A 16639-nucleotide genomic window follows, 5' to 3' on the forward strand; every position below is an offset into this window, starting at 1 on the left:
CTGCACAGGCAGATGAAAAGATTAATGCTCACAAACACAGTAGCCCCATTTAATAAGAAAGGTGGCTAGGTTTGTTAAAAATTATCCCATGATTCCACATTTCTTAACAAAGGCCAGTTATTAAAGCACAATAGAGTGGCATGCCTTTGGTGGGGGGGAGGGTGGAGGAGGGACAGTAATAATGCCACTGACACGGCCCCACCCCCTGAAATAGTCAAATACAGGCCATGCTCCCTCTCTGGCACTTTTAAGTGGGGAAAGATCTGATACCTATTACGTCCTATGCTGAAAACCTAGAAGATTTCCACTTTGAGGTAAGGAAATACATGAAAGCATGCATCTCAAGTTCTATCCCAGGATAAACAATATCTTCCTCTAATCAACATTAATTCAATGCCAAGAACGCCTCCTTTAAAGGATACAGGGGTCCCATCTTCCCAGGAGAAGCCCTTTCAGTTCCCTCTAAGTGCACCTTCCTTCTCTCGGACAGCCTGGTCTCTACCCAGAACCACCCCCAGCAGCCCTGCTGAGAACAGGAGCCCAGAGGGCCTCCTCACACGTCTTCTGCAGCCTTAACAACCCTGTGCAGCTATGACCTTTCCAAGATTGTCTCCACAGGCAGCACAGTGAAACCTCAGTCATTTCGCATTTCACATGAATTCCATGAGCCTGAGCTTATTTTTGCATCATTAGTAAGCAAGCAGAGAACAAATAAGAGAAATAGCTGGGCTATTTTAAGAAAATAAATGGCTTAAGGGATTTACTGGAATCTACTGTATCCTAATATGCAAATACGATTATCAAGTCACAAAAGCAGCCCTCACTGTCTGCTAGGTTAGCAGATATCATGCTGGGGGTGGCAAAACTGGGTTTTACTCATTCGGTTTCTCACGGTAAAGACAGCTTCCCACTTCTGGTCAGTTCTTACTGCAGAGTCCCTCTTCTTGAACCTCTGCAGACTGCAGGTAACCCTCAGGGCTTTGGGATCCCCACACAACACTTCACAAGGAGGGTGTCCCATGAGAAGCAATCCCCTTACAGAACCCAGAAGGCACATGCCTTCTGAAGGAAACACTCAGGTGGCGGTTCTTGTGGGGTACCTATACCCCCACACGGCGGCCTAACAGCAAACAGGAACTCCTGAGCATACCTTAAGGATAGGTAGGTTTTCCTGGTTTGCCTGAAACACCGCCCTGTTACAGAGACCTGCAATTCTGGACAAAGCAAGCCAGGTGGCTGAACTCTTGTCAAATGAGACACCTGGCGGAGGCAAGAAAAAAAAAAAAAAGAAAATGCATTACCTTTATTAACATCCCATAAAAAGGGAAATGTTTCATCTGATTTCCCAACTAATGAAACTAGTCAGGTTTCAGGGCAAAGTCAAGAGAAATCTCAAACCCATTCCCTTAACTCCTTACCAAATGATAAAAAACAAAAACAAGAACTTGAAAAAAAAAAAAAAAAAAGCCACAGGAGGTGAGGCTGTGGTGTGGGGTGGGACTGGGCCTTACCACTCTGATTCTCTGTCGTGTCGGCTTCATGGATTTGATTGTCGAACCACATGTGGGCCACTGTCATCCGGTTCTGAGTCAGAGTTCCAGTTTTATCCGAGCAGATGGTAGATGTGGAGCCCAAGGTCTCCACGGCTTCTAAGTTCTTCACTAAGCAGTTTTTCCTTGCCATGCGTTTGGCAGTAAGGGTCAGACATACCTAAAAACCATTAGGAACCCAATTATTTCACTCTCAACAAGAATGGAATTCTACAGAAACTCTGGGTACTTCCTAATATGGAAGATGCTGGTCTAAACTTAAACCTCTCCGGCCATCCTCTGAAGTCTGAATAATAATGGGAACATGTATAGAGGGCTCCCCTCTTCCCATAAAGCAACAGATTAAGAAAAGTGAAAAAAATAGCCAGGATTTGCCGAATTATAGTGCCCCTGCTCACCCCCCTAATTCTTCTCCTTTGTTATACTGCTATGGATCATGTGATCAGATCAGATCAAGATTTAGGCCTATTCAGGCTTTGGGGTTACTACCTTCCATGTAAAAAGTAGGCCAAGCCTCCCTGCTATCTAACCCTACCATGCACAAGCACGTCCGATCAACCCTGAATCAGTGGTCCCTTGCGGGGAGGGGGCGGTTCTCAGTTGCCGGCTGATGGAAGAGTGTGCACGGTTTTCCCCGAGCTGCTTACCGTGACAGTGGCCAGCAGACCTTCAGGCACATTGGCTACGATGATGCCGATGAGAAAGATGACGGCCTCGAGCCAGGTGTACTCAAGGATCAGAGAAAGGATGAAGAAGGATACACCTAGGAACACGGCCACACCCGTGATGATATGGATAAAATGTTCAATTTCAGCAGCAATGGGAGTCTGTCCTCCTTCCAATCCGGAAGCAAGTGTGGCAATTCTTCCCATCACGGTGCGATCCCCGGTGTACACGACAATGCCACGCGCGGTACCTTAAAAAAGGAGGGAGGGGGAATTGTACCATGTTTCATCAAAGAAGTCACAGCTTTTGGACGATTACCTGTCGCAGTTAGAAGAGACAAAACTATGCATTTCCAAGGGCTAGCTCTTTGGTGGGTTATGCATGGTTTCACACCATGGAGACTCTGGTGAAGGGCTTTATATCCAGGAGCAGGACAGCAGTTCCCAAGGCCACTGCCAGGTTAGCACGCCCAACAGTAGAGGCGTGTGGGAGGTGGGGGGTGAGGACAGCCAGCCAGCCAGCCAGCCCCCAGGCTTCCAGAGCCTTCCTGCCAGCGACTGAACCGCATCTGCTGTGCTTGACCACAGCAGTCAGACAAGGGTCCAACAAAACCAGAATAGGAATTACGTCTCTGGTTTTTGTTGTTGTTTTTAATGCCCAAGATAAACAGCATGCTGTGAACAGAACAGCACCTTAAAATGGTCTACCTTCCACACAGTTGGTTGAAAAGAAGGCAATGTTCCTCGTTTCCAGGGGGTTTTCATTTGTGAAGTCTGGAGACCTAGTCTGGGGCTCTGATTCACCAGTGAGTGAGGAGTTGTCCACCTGTCCGTAAGACAAGAGGGCTGTGTGAATGCCCGCCGGGCTGCCCTGCGCACTCCGCCCGAGTCCTGGGGACCCCGCTGAACCCACCTTGCAGCCGTTGGCAGAGATGATTCTGAGGTCAGCAGGAATTCGGTCCCCTCCTTTCACTTCCACCAGATCCCCAACTACAACTTCCTCTGCGTTAATGCTCATTTTTTCACCATTTCGAATCACGAGGGCTTGCTTTGGGAGAAAACAGTTTATACTATTCAATCAGAGAAAAGAGGCTGCCAGCAAGGACTGGGTAGTGGTGAAATAAGAAAGCCAAATTCCAAAGGCATCTCTAATATGAATTATACGAGTACATGATAAAGAGATTATTGATCTATTTATAAAGTTACAAAGGCTTGTTGGGTTATCTGCGAGGTGGCCCTCCTGTTCCCATCGACTCAGAAACCTTAGCTCCACACTAGCTCTCATTCCCAGGGGTCTCAATGGAGAGGGCAAAGCAATCGGTACCTGGGGGACCATGTTTTTGAAGGATTCCATGATCTTGGAACTTTTAGCTTCTTGATAGTAGGAGAAACAACCAGTTATGATGACAACAGCTGATAGTACCACACCAAGATAAAGCTGGAAGGGAACAAACAAGTTAGAGCTGCAGGCTTGTAGTAAGGAGATGGGACCATTCACTTTTGACCAAATAAAAAACCAAATTTTTAACAGGTCAAGGCTTCAGAAATAAATATAGAGCTCAGCTCGTGTCTTCAGATTTATCTGCCTAGAGACTGAGTACAGGAGGGTCAGAAATGGGGGTCCCAGAGACACTTGGTCATGACAACTTGACTGACTTTTGAAATGTTCTACATGAATCAGTTTCTCCCACTTTATTAAAATAAAGATCTTTGGGGGCACCTGGGTGGCTCAGTGGGTTAAGCCTCTGCCTTCGGCTCAGGTCATGATCTCAGGGTCCTGGGATGGAGTCCTGCATCAGGCTCTCTGCTCAGCAGGGAGTCTGCACCCCCCCCCACCTTGCCTCTCTGCCTACTTGTGATCTCTGTCAAATAAACAAGTAAAAAAAAAAAAATCTAAAATAAAATAAAGATCTTTGCAAAACAACTTGTGACTTTGGAAGAGGGGCTACCAAATGCTTCAGGATGTACATTACGGGCCAACAGTAAAAGCTGTGCTCTGCGGTGTGCATGGTGGCTGGCCCCAGGCCGGGACTTGCACAGAGCTGCCTGTTCACTGCAGCCACATGCACAATGGATGTACAGCTTAGAAGAGCATCTAGGAGGTGGGAGATGGAGAGATGAACTGGAAACGAAGAAGGAAGAATGGATGGCCTTGAAGGCCATAGTTGCTAACACTGCTTTCCCTTGTGTTTGTTTGCTTTTAAAGACTTCTATGAGTTAGGGAGAGAATCCAAAGCAGATTCCTTGCTGAGCATGGAGCCCAGTACAGGGCTCAATCTCATGGCCCTGAGATCATGACTTAAGTGGAAATCAAGAGTTGGGCGGATGCTCAACCAACTGAGCCACCCAGGTGGCCCTCTCCCACCTGTTTAAAATGATCAGCTAACTAGTGGTAACCAATGGAAAACAAGGGAATGGCAAATACGAGAAGGATACCTCATGCATATTTAGTAATCTAAATGAGGAGCTACAGAACTCACGTTATCATTTTGAAGTTCCTCTTCTGTGGCAGCTAAGATGCCGTAAGCTAAGAAACAAAGAATTGCTCCGATCCACAGTAACATCGAGAAACCCCCAAAGAGCTGCCGACAGAACTTGACCCATTCGGGAGTGGTGGGAGGCGGGGTGAGAGCATTGGGGCCGTCTCGAGCCAGGATCTCTGCAGCTCGAGCAGTTGTCAAGCCCTAAGAAGCAGAGGAATGGAAGTTAAGACACACTGCCCCAGAACGTACAAGTGCATATACCTACCTGCTAGTTTGAGGGCCCCAGTAACAGGTTTGGGAAGAAACAAAATCCCCCAAGCTAGAGAACCTATAAAACCCGGCAAGTTCTGACAAGGACCCTCTCCTGGTCCGGGCACACAGCTGCCCAAACTTCCTGAGGAGCCTGCAACACCCAGACTCGTTTTAAATTGATCCATGGACAGATCTACATCCAGTCTGATCTAAGGTAAGGGACTCCGGCCAAATGGTATTTTTACCAGAAAGATTCAGCAGTGTTAACTCATCGATTCAGTTTTGCAAATTAAGAGCTTTGAGTTCTTTTGCATACTGAATCTGTCAGGGACGGGAAGAAAGAAATCCTCTGTAAACATCAAAAAAAGAGAAAACCTTCTCTGTAGGAATCCAACCTGTGAATGGTTTAATAGCCAAGTTTTCAGTATAGAAGTCTACCCTGTGAATGGTAACTAAAAGGACAGTCTAGCTGGGAGGGTTCACACAGGTGCATATTCCAGCCCATCCCCAGGAACCTGCCAGCTTCAAAGTATTCACTGAAAAAACCTCACTGCACTAAAGCCTCATGCTGCTCTAAATGGGCCTTAAAACCAAGATACGTGGATGGCACACAGTAGATATAAGGCTTCCATGACAAGAGGAAGAAAATGTGATTACTTTCGTATTATCAAAATACCCAAGTTGGGAGGGGGGGGCAAAACCCATGTCTGCCCAAAGTTATCTGTTAATACAGAGTTCGTATTCACGTTATTTTAAATACTGGAGTTACCTAGGGAGTATGAGGAACAGGGAGATGACAGCCAGGCAGTTAAGGGGAAATGAGGACTTGGCCAGGACCCTCCCTCAAGTTCCTGGCGGAACCCCAGGGCAGAGTAATAGACACCCACCATCCGAGCGCTCTGCGCGTGCTGGGCATGGAGGCCGGGGCTACCCTCGCTCTCCTGATGCCCCTTTCTCAGGCGTCACTACAAGGGAGACATGTGCTCAGCCGCCCAACAGTGAGCGGCAGCTGTGTCTGGGAGTCAGGCCTCCCCTCCGAGCCCAGGGCACCCACGCCAACAGTGGCGCCGACAACTTCTTGTGGATGTGTTGAAATAATGACTGCACGGTGGATGGCACCCATGTGAGTTCCCAGAGTTTTTGCATTTTGCACAGAAATAACAAACTGCACCCTTCCCTGACTGTTTACTTTTATGTCATTCATGTGGCAAATTTAATACCAGGTAACAAGGACCCACAACACAGGCTTTGCAGAAAGATTACTTTAAGTGGGGTAAAAAGACAAGTTTTGGATGAGTGCTAGAATAACCAAGGTTCTGGAGCCATGGAGCTAGATGGCAAAAGTGCAAAAACTGAAGTGCCGAAGATTCATCTCACTCAAACATTCAACTCCATGTCATGAACGCAGAATAGAGACAAAGATCTGTAATCGAAAGGTCAGGGAAGGAGCGTGGCTGTGGAGCCATTCCCTTTCAAATCTGGGTGCTTCCCCTGGTTAGATCTCACCTGTTATAAAAAGGGGACAATAATGTCCGCTTTCAAAGTGTCAGGGGCCAAGAAAATACTAAAGAAGCACCCGAAAGCCTGAGCTTCACCTGGGTCACAGGGGATACTCAGAGGGTGCCTGTCACCCTTCTCCTCCCAGAGGCTCCAGGCTTAGGTCTGTGACATGGGAGAGAGGCCCCAGGGAATGGTCCCGTACAAGTGAGACATGACAACATACTCGACTCAGATCTGTTCCATATTTGCGATGAAGTTCGTCAAGGCTAAGTTTATGGTCATCCTAAGGGGAAACAGAAAACGAAAGAATTAAACACTGTTCCATGGAAAAAAAAAGGTTAGAGGAAAGCATTAATGTCAGTCCTGGCAGGTACTGACTCAGCTCAGCTAACAGGCTTTCCTTCCCTTGCAAGGCGGGAGGCCTCTCACTGATCCCCAGTGGCTCGGCAGTTGCACAGCCCTGTGCTGAGAGCCCGTCCTGGAGGATGGTGGAAGCTGTGGGACAAACCCCTTGCGACCCGCCACGGCTTCAGGAAGGCCCAGGAGTTTCAGCACTGGAGGGAAACCTTGCCTGCCTTCTCGGATGACCAGCATGTTCCAGACAGGCTATGTCGGCGGAAGCCTCCACAGCTGGAGGGGCTCGAGGTCCCCCCTCTGTCTGCTATCATCCAGAAACAGAGAAAAGTGGAGGCCCCCCTGATATCAACCACAGTTCCTTCTGTGGACCTTTGGTTATGCCAGGGCGGTGGATAACCTTCCCAACGCTCCAACAGCCTAGAAAGTGAAAATTTTCCATATTGACTTCTACAGCTTGGTAAGGTCTGTAGAAACAACCACAGTAATGGTTTCACTTTTCAAATAAAGCCTCTGACTAAAGGATTCAGAGGGGGTGGATATGGAACACCCAACAGATATGATTCAATTAACTTACAAGGAGAACAGAAAGCAACCTGCCTCCTAACACTCACCATAGAAACTTCTTTCTTCAGTTCATCCATATCCCGCTCTTTCTTGGCCTTCTTCTTGTCACCATGCTCTGAAACGGCTGCGGGTTCATATTTATCACGTCCGACCTACAGGAGAATGTGGGAGCCGTGAGGCTGTGTATGATGAACACACAGGAGATTCTGGAGCAGGGGATTTCAGCAGGTTTTAGGATGGCCAACAAGAAGACAGTACTCGTGGAAACGCACGGAAATGTACGTGCACAAACCACAAACTAAGCAAGAGCGACTACGATTTTAAGTACCGCACCTGCACGACACGCCATCTGCGCCCAAGGGCATTAAGACCAGGGGAGAAGTCACAGGAGCCAGAGAAGGGTCCCGCCAGGCACTTCCATTTGGGGTGAACAGGGAGAGGGTGGTGCAGCCGAAATCTCTGCACCACCCCCCTCCATCCACCCCACTGAGAGAATGCAACCATCTTGATATTAGTAACTGGGGTGCTGATGCCTCTGTGTTCTGAACCAGCCAAGTCCAAGTTAGACTCCTGCTCTCTACCTCCCAGCAGCTATGCATCCTCGGTGAGTCCCTGATTCTCAGGCTTCTGCTTTTTCCTCCCTAGCATGGAGAGAATCACTGTACCTACCTCTATGTAGTGTTTTCTGGGAGAACCAATGAAACAAAACCCTCAGAGGCAAGTCACTTTTATCATTATGTTTAAATTCTCAGCTTTGCCAAGAAGCCATTCAAGATCCAATTTAATTTTTTTTAGGTCTTACATAAGAATAGTGACCTGTTCATCTTTTCTTATATGTAAAAAAAGAAGTTAAGCCTAAGAATACTTAACATTATTTAAATAAAAGAGACAGAGAGAAAAAAAAAAGTCCTCTCCCCAGTACAGCCTGAAAATAAAGCCCCCAAATGAAAAGTCCCTGGAAATGTTTTGACATAAGCAGGGTGGAGGAAAGCATGTGCATTATCACACAATTCACAGGATCCACCTACACCCTCATGAAAACTGGAACAATTTTTAGAGAAAATGGTGATTCTATAGTTTAAATTTAGAGTGTTCCACATACCCCTCCCCCCACCCCATTTAAAATGCTGGACCTTATCTACACAAAGCCTGAACTTGGTGCTTCAGAGCTTGGTCAGCCCAGAAGACGCCTTCCCTCTAGACACCCCCACCCCAAAAACTGCCTCCCAAAACTGCCACCTGAGAAGGGGCCGGGAAAGGAGAGAGCAGCATTTTTCTTAAAATGGATGCTCTGTCGTGCTACTGCTCCATTATCTTGTAGCTCTCCCTTACTCACTTCCAACTAGCAGAAGTGCACTACTAGCTATGAAAGCAATTAACTGAGAACCTGTGTCCAGATCAAAATTTTACTGTGCTTATAAAAAAAAAAAGAAAGAAAACAACAACAAAAAAAGGACACAGGTGTCACAGCCAAGACCGCTGCAAATAAAATACAACATTTACTTGACTTTGGAAAACATCCTCTCTTAAGACTCTAAAGAGAAATCCTGCCCCAAATGAGTTCGTGCAGCCCACAAGCAGAGACATTTGTATTATTCATGCTGTTCAACTCCTGTGGTTCCTTCCGCAGTGTTCCTTGACTAACTTCTCCCACCAGAGTGGAGTTCTTTTGTTTCTATCTTATCTGTTAAGAATGAAACAGGTCTAAAGATAGTCAACATTCTTGAAATTCTCTCCACTGTGGAGCAACCACATTTCTAAGTGCCTCTTTGCAGACAGAGAGCCCTCCGTGCCAGTGTTAAAATGGAAAATCATCACACACTGAAAGCAAATACACAAATAAAACAGAAAGGACAGGGCTTCCACCAGACAAGAACCACAGCCTGAAGTGGGATTTCTTTCCCGTATTTAATGGGAAAGCACATCACTTAAAAATCATTTTAAAGGCATTGACTAGGGAATCTCTAAAAGACTATGTGGTCAGTTTGTATTGATTTTTTTTTTAAAGATTTTATTTATTTATTTGACAGAGAGAGATCATAAGTAGGCAGAGAGGCAGACAGAGAGTGAGAGGGAAGCAGGCTCCCCGCTGAGCAGAGAGCCCGATGTGGGACTCGATCCCAGAACCCTGAGATCATGACCTGAGCTGAAGGCAGCAGCTTAAACCACTGAGCCACCCAGGCGCCCTGTATTGATTTTTAAAACAGAGTTCACAATTTCTCTTTTAAGCAAGATATCATTAATACAAGTTTAATTTAAATATGTGAAAACCAGATTAAAAAAATCTCTCTGCCTCACCACCTATATACTTGATGCTCAGACTTTCAGTATTTTCCACTCCAAAAAGGGGGGGAGAGAATGATTAAGACAGAGAGGCCCTGGACAGGTTCCAAAGTTGTATCCCTGTTTACAGAAAAGTATCCTGCCTCCAGACTCAGTTATCAATGGTTAAGTTGGCTGGGAGTTTGATTTCCTAATAGCTCCCATCCTCCCTCCTCATCAATCCATGCTATGTAACGCCGAGTTTTAAATGAGGACATCTGTGAGAGAGACATGGCAAGTATTAATATGTGGAATCTCTTCTCCTTAAGCTCTTAATTTTTTCAATGGGCAATGTTTGTCCAGAAGACCAGATGGCTTTTACAATTCAGTTCTTCCCTACAAGTAAAACAATGATTTAATATCTGTTTATTGTGACAGAAATGAAATATTTCTTAAGTCTCCATTAAGACTCGATTAGATTCGAAGCAGAAAAATATGTGTGTTTGTGTGTTTGGGGTAAAGGGAGTGTAGGGTGGGATGGGGAACAATGCTAAAAACTGGGTGAGACAGCATTTTATTATTTCCTTTAAAACATTTGGGAAAAATGACAGAAACATGGTTTCCCCAATCAACTACAAGAATCTTTCCTGCTCCTCTGAAGAAGTAAGAATGTGTGCCCACTGCCCAATTAGAAAACTCAGATCACTTCTACACCCACCATGCTCCCTGTGATGGCGCCCCCCCCCCCCCAAACCAAGGTCTCTGAGGGAGGATACAATGGGAAGCTCAAGGTTCCCATGAGGTCCCACATAAATGGGACACTGACTAGTGAAAATGATGAAGTGAGTTAGGTTCTGGTTTGTGTGTGTGTTTTTTCCATTGCTAATTTAGGAAGTGGAAGGTCACAAGGAGGGCAGGGGCGTGCCCAGTGTGACATGGCTGAAAATGGGTCATTACTTCATCCTGTGCTTCCCAGGGATTCCATTCTCCCAAAGATGCCCTAAGGAATTCTGCTACTGTTGGATCTGGGCAGTGGGAAAAGGTACCCAGGACATGGGAAGAGAAAACTCCTGACAAGAGAAACCAAGGTGAACACAAGCAGTGAGGTTCACTAATGTAAAAACACGGACCACCATGATCTCAGGGTCCTGCGATCAAGCCCCGCATCGGGCTCTCTGCTCAGCAGGGAGCCTGCTTCCTCCTCTCTCTCTGCCTGCCTCTCTGCTTACTCGGGATCTCTGTCAAATAAATAAATCTTTAAAAAACAAAACAAAACAAAAAAAACCATGGACCACCCCCTAGATGTGCTCCTTTGTCTCTGTCAGTAATGAAAAGCCTAAAGAGGGGACCCGTCCCACCACAGCAACAGATGGCCCTGGGGGCAGCCGGGAGTTCCATGAGCTTCAGACATCTAGAACTGGTGAAGCTGCCTCCAGGCTACTGGGAAGCTCTGGACATCCATGCCCTTTCAGCCGGCATCGCTGATATGGTTGAGGTAAGCCACCCACCCACCCCCTGCCATCCTGGATGGCTGCGGGACCCTCAACAGTCAGCCTCAGCTACCTGTCCCTACAGAGGGCATTAACATTTGGTGTGATGACTGGAGAGTCTAGAAGGCATTCTGATCGTCTGATTCATCAAGGGGCTGCTGTCAAGCCTTAAAACAAAACACCTAAAACCAGGCGTGCCTGGCCTAAAGCCTACACACAAACTAATAAAGCTCTGGACCAGCAAGAGGGGCCAGAAGGGGCGCTATGCCTTCCTTCACGTGGGGGGAAAAGGTTTGGGGGGAAGAGGGACACAGGCTCTTCCCATCTTCCCGGGATCGTGCATTATTAAATCATGCTCAAACACAAAGGTGTACTACTTAGAGGTACTCTGCAAAGCAGGGGACCATGGTTATTATAGAACTGGGTTTTAATTAACATATAAATTACTGCCATTCCTTGCCTCCTACGAAAACCCCTTCCAACCTTAAAAAAACAACCCATTCAGGGCATTTTTTTTAAATCTCATCAGTTAAAACTTAAAGGATCAGAAACGATCAAGCCCAGTTCATTACAACCCACAGTTGCGCCTAAATGACTAAGTGGTTTAGTTTACGTGCAAGGAATTTTCTAGCCCAGGACCCAGGGCTCCGAGGTGGCCGTGGACGGGGTTGAGGGAGGACACGCACTGCTTGAATACTGCAGCTGCTCTGCGCCTAGAGCAGCATTTAGGACAGTTAAAGAATGATTTGCCTTCTTCTGCAGAGGAGGCGACCCAGGGGACCACCACGCCATGCCTTCATATTCCTTGTCACTCACCTGAACATGCAGCAGGCTGGAGAAGGTCATGGAGCAAAGCCAGAGCAATGCGTCCCTTCATGAGACCAGCTCAGGACCCCCATACTTGGACTGTAGCCCACCCAGCTGAGCGTGGGGAGAACCCAGCTCCAGCTCTAGCCAGCAGGCTCCCTCAGCCTCCCAAACAAACTAGGCTTAACCTTCCTCCCCAATTTCTTAAGGAAATTCTTAAGGAGCTTGCCAGCCTGCCCAACCTGCAACAGTGTACACCCATAATCAAAAAAATATTGTAGAATGTCTAAACAATCTATACACTTTAGATTTACTACCTCTTTTAAAACTCATAGTTCTAATATTCTTAGTTCTTTCAGTGATTGAAAAGAAAAGAAAACAAAACAAAACCCAAGCCTGTTTTTTCACTGGGGTTAACTCAGTTAACCTCCATCATTAGGCACCGGGTTATGAAGAGTTAAAACCTTCTGCCTGTACCTTCCATCCGCTGCCCACCTCACCCCTTTTCTCATTTTACAGAGCACTCTTTGGCTAGTGCTACTCAAAAGATGCTGTCAGTTTGAGAGACAAGGATTACTAGCTGGCACCAGCGTTCCAAGGGGACTGAATAAATTCCCAGTCATCACTCCTCAGTTGGTACACGAAGTGTAGGGTACGAAGTAAACCAGCTGGCAGGCTGAAGAGGACAAAGGCAGCACAAGGCTCCAGACACAGGTCACTCCAACCGAAACAATAAAACCAATACGGCCCCACGGAAGGATCATGTGGAAGATGCAAGAAAAACAAAAGGGTATCGCCCCAAAATGCCCAAGGGCCCTGGCCACGATGACAGCCTGGAGAGATAAATCCGACACCAAGACCCACTGATCCCCACAAATGACACTCTCCACTTTCAGGCCCCCAACAATACAAGCCCCAAAGACAAAGCACCAGCCACCACGAACCAATGCTTTGGGTCACTACTAGAAAACACCCAACAGTTGTTACTCAGTAGAGTCTGGATAAAACCAGATTCGGAGATAATTAATGTTCAGATACAATTCATTGTAGAGTCACAAAGGAAGTAAGGAATGAGGTGTACTGGCCCCAATTCCCAAGGCTCAGGATGCAAATGAAACCCTAGAGAGAAACTGCAGGGTGGGTGGGTGGGTGGACGGATGGGGGCTCTCTTCTCACTGATCGAATTTGCTACCCAAACATCAGTCAAATAAATGTGAAGAACTTCTTGTGGATTCCTGACAACAGATTTCAGCACAACTAATGAGGTGAGTCATATGCAAAGAACAGTCTCTCTGAGATTCCAGCCAAAGAATACACTTCCTCTCATACACTCAATTCATAGCAACGTGAGAAAAGTTCAAACCTGACTTGGTTACGTCTCCTCTTCCAAAAATACAGAAACAAAGGAGAGCGTTAAAAAAAAAAAATAGCCAGTGGGCTTTCAAATTCTCTTTGCTTCGCATTATCGCTTACTAGCCATGTATTTTCAGAGTAACCCAGAACTGGACAGCTCTGGCAGGGATAGGGAAACATCCTGCCCAGCGTCATGCTGTCCAAACGCGGCCACTCTGATTACTGTGAGCCCATCTGATCTGACACTCATGTTTCTTCTTCTGGCCTGCTAGCTGGCAGAGAGCCCTGGGCAGCTAGAAGGCACCGCAGCACAAATGTTCACACTCCCTTCCCATCACAAGAGGGTTGAAAAGCAACCCCTCCCACCACCCCTTTTTTTCTTTCAAGTCTTACAAAGACTTAAAAAAAAAAAGTCAAGTTCCTTGCTTGAAAAGTGAAAGTAGATGAAAGCTCTAAGATGCTGTTAAATTAGGAGGTCAGCAATGTCGAGGGATACTTCCACTTGGCTTTCCTTTGGAGGGTAATTAATAGTAGTTCCTATTATTTTCCATCCTTAATATGTTTTTCAGGTGAAAGAAAAATTCTTGTCTGGCTTTGGAGGCCTTAAGACTAACCGATGAACAGGAAACCTATAGTTTATATCTGATCTTCCCTCCATGCCAAATCCTTGGTAAGCCTGACCATAGCTGTGATATATGCCTGTACTGCACTCACTTTGGACAGAACAGAGATGACTGCATTTGGTCCTCGGGGCCAGGAGCCTACTTAAAGGGCCAGTTGAAAACCTGAAGCTTGAGGGCTTAAAAAAAAAAAATATTTTTTTAACCTTTTCGTTTTTAAATGAACAAACTAATTTTTCTTACTTTTGCCTACAAAATCCTTCAAACAGTTAAAGCCTTTATCTCATTCCTAAGTTTGGATATCTTTAAGACAACAAAGCCTGATTTTGAACAGAAAGTCACTTAACTGTTAATTTCTTGCTAAAATAATCAGGAAACAAGGACTTGGAAAGGTTCTGGGATGGAGCATGTTTGGGTACCAAGTCTATTGTGCTTTCTAATTCTGGGTTCACTTTTTATTTTTAAATGCAACTTAGTGGTAACACTTCCAGAAGTTTACAAGAAGCTGGGGGGGGGGAGGGCGGGGAGGAATGTCACCCTCTGTACCAAACTGTACATCTTTCTTCAGTTTTAGCTTTCACCTGAATGCACATTTACCGAATTTTTTACCCCCCCTGCAGGGTGGGGGAGGGAGGTTACAGGGGTTAGCCTCCTCTCAGCCTCCTCATTTACAATGCATACCTCCCCCTTCCTTACCCTCCCACCCAAAGGTGAGTCACTAGAGAGTTACAAACTTACTGGCAGAGAACACTACAAATTAACAAACAGTAAGTTACCAAAAGAGGATACAACCTCAGAACAGGGTACAGAAAGAACCCTGAGCTGGGAACTGTCACACTCAACACACTGAACATTTCAGAGGCAAAAAGAGTGTGACGCAACCCGGGCCCTCTGGTCCCAGCCCTCTGGTCCGGCCCCCTGGCTGGTCAACAGTTCCTCCTGTAACCGCTCTCCACTTGCTCCAGGCCAGGCCCGGGCAACTTTCCACTCGGAGGACTCTGCCTTCCGATGTTTCCAGTCTAAAGTACTCGCTTTATAGCGGCCAGGGGGGATTTAGTCACACTTTCAAGTTGAGCTCCCAAAGGGCAGCTGATAATGTCACCATAGGATTTTTGCTGACATGTGTATCCCTTGTGCAACCTTCACCTGCAATCGTTTTCCCCCGGCTCCTCTTGAAATCACCACCCATAAGCTAGGATTTATTTTCCAGGTAACTAAGTTAATATTCAAACAATGGGGAACCACACGGAAGGACCTGGTGACATCCCCCCCACCCCTAGCTTCGGTAAACCTGAGAAAAGAGAAAGGTTTTTTTGTGTACCTTTTGGTGAGCTAGTTGTGGGTGGCAGGCCTGCCTGTGGCTTTAGGCCAAGTCACTGGCAACAACACCCAATATGAAAAAAAGGGACAAAATCCTATTTCATCCAGGAATGATTCAGCAGGAGCTATTCTTTCATTTTCTTACCAAGAGCTTAGGAACTAGATTTTTAAGGAGAAATAAAATCACCTGAAATACCATCAAAACTTAGGCCCCCAAGGCAGTGGGAAGAGGAGGGGAAGAAATTAACAATGACCTTAAAAATTAGCTGCCAGCACAGGCTTCCTGGTTAACCAATTATCAGGAGGGCTTTAGTCACCACTCCACCCACATTTTAATCCCCATGTGGAAAAATCCCAACATTTCAGCATAAAATATCCTTCTGAACATTGGACTATCACAGTAAGTCACTGAGGACAGAAGGGGTGACTTTATCTCAGGAGAATCACCAACACACATCTCCCCCCTATTTAATATTCAATTTACCAGAGTCCCCCAAAACGCTTACTATGACCCAGCAGATAAGGAGCCTATCATCCTGGGAACCAGCTGTAATTCATTTTTGTGTTTGCAGTCACTGGCTTTTACTAAGATCCCTAAGACCTCCTGAGTTCAGAACCTCCACAACCCAGGTGTGCGAATCACCACTGTTGTGCATGAGTTCGGTTACGAAAGAGACGGATAACAGTGGATAGAACATAGTTACTCAAACAGCTCTTGGGCACATTAATTCAATTATCACAAATACCCCACTTTCATCTGAATGAAAAATAACACTGGAGTTCTGCATATAAGGCAACGTTAAATGGGTGAGTGTTCAGGTGGGGAGGCCACAGGCTGTTCAGGAATCAGGCAGGCTGGTGTGTCACTAACCAACCATTTGACCTTGAACAAGTCACTTCACCTTCCTAGGCCTTGAGTACATATCCCCGATCACTACACCTCCTCCCCTCCCCCAAGCAGGAATGTCCAGCTCAGAATATCAACTTTTCTCTTTTTTTTGAGGGAGGGGAGATAAAGGGGTGAGCTTAAAAGGTCTTGTTTATGGGAATGACCTAGGGTTTGTCGGTGTGGCCTGGGACCACTAACCCACTTCTATATCGTGAGGAGTATGCTGGCTGGTTCTCAGCTCTTTGCCTCCGGCTCTGTAACCAGCGCCAGCCTTCCACATTCTAAGCTTTTAAAAGATACTGGTGGTACATGCCGCTTCTCCCTACCCTCCCTACCAGGTTCCTGGCTTTCTAATCACCTCCTTCAACACCCAAAATTAAGAATCCCCAAAGAACACACCCTGCCTCTTCCCCCACCACTCCCGCCACCATGCGGAGCTCTGAAAATCTCCAAAGACCTACTAGATGCCCGCTTCGTGCAAGCCCTGGAGATAACGGAGCGCCTGTCCTCCTGCCCGTGTTCTCACG

General features: G+C 46.4%; 1 protein-coding gene across 2 annotated transcripts in view; it reads right to left on the reverse strand.

The window, feature by feature from the left end:
• The window catches only part of ATP1A1 (ATPase Na+/K+ transporting subunit alpha 1), a 29332-nt gene that overhangs the window by 11172 nt on the left and 1521 nt on the right, over nucleotides 1-16639 (reverse strand). For both annotated transcript variants that reach the window (XM_046026893.1, XM_046026900.1), the window contains exons 2-10: nucleotides 7419-7523; nucleotides 6674-6733; nucleotides 4696-4899; nucleotides 3540-3653; nucleotides 3129-3263; nucleotides 2924-3041; nucleotides 2198-2466; nucleotides 1512-1710; nucleotides 1151-1260 (exon numbers count right to left, since the gene is read on the reverse strand). In XM_046026893.1, coding sequence (XP_045882849.1) covers nucleotides 1151-1260; nucleotides 1512-1710; nucleotides 2198-2466; nucleotides 2924-3041; nucleotides 3129-3263; nucleotides 3540-3653; nucleotides 4696-4899; nucleotides 6674-6733; nucleotides 7419-7523 — 1314 coding nt within the window. The remainder of the gene's footprint in view (nucleotides 1-1150; nucleotides 1261-1511; nucleotides 1711-2197; nucleotides 2467-2923; nucleotides 3042-3128; nucleotides 3264-3539; nucleotides 3654-4695; nucleotides 4900-6673; nucleotides 6734-7418; nucleotides 7524-16639) is intronic.

Source organism: Meles meles, chromosome 1 (genome assembly GCF_922984935.1).
Source record: "Meles meles chromosome 1, mMelMel3.1 paternal haplotype, whole genome shotgun sequence".
NCBI classification, from domain to species: Eukaryota; Metazoa; Chordata; class Mammalia; order Carnivora; family Mustelidae; genus Meles; species Meles meles.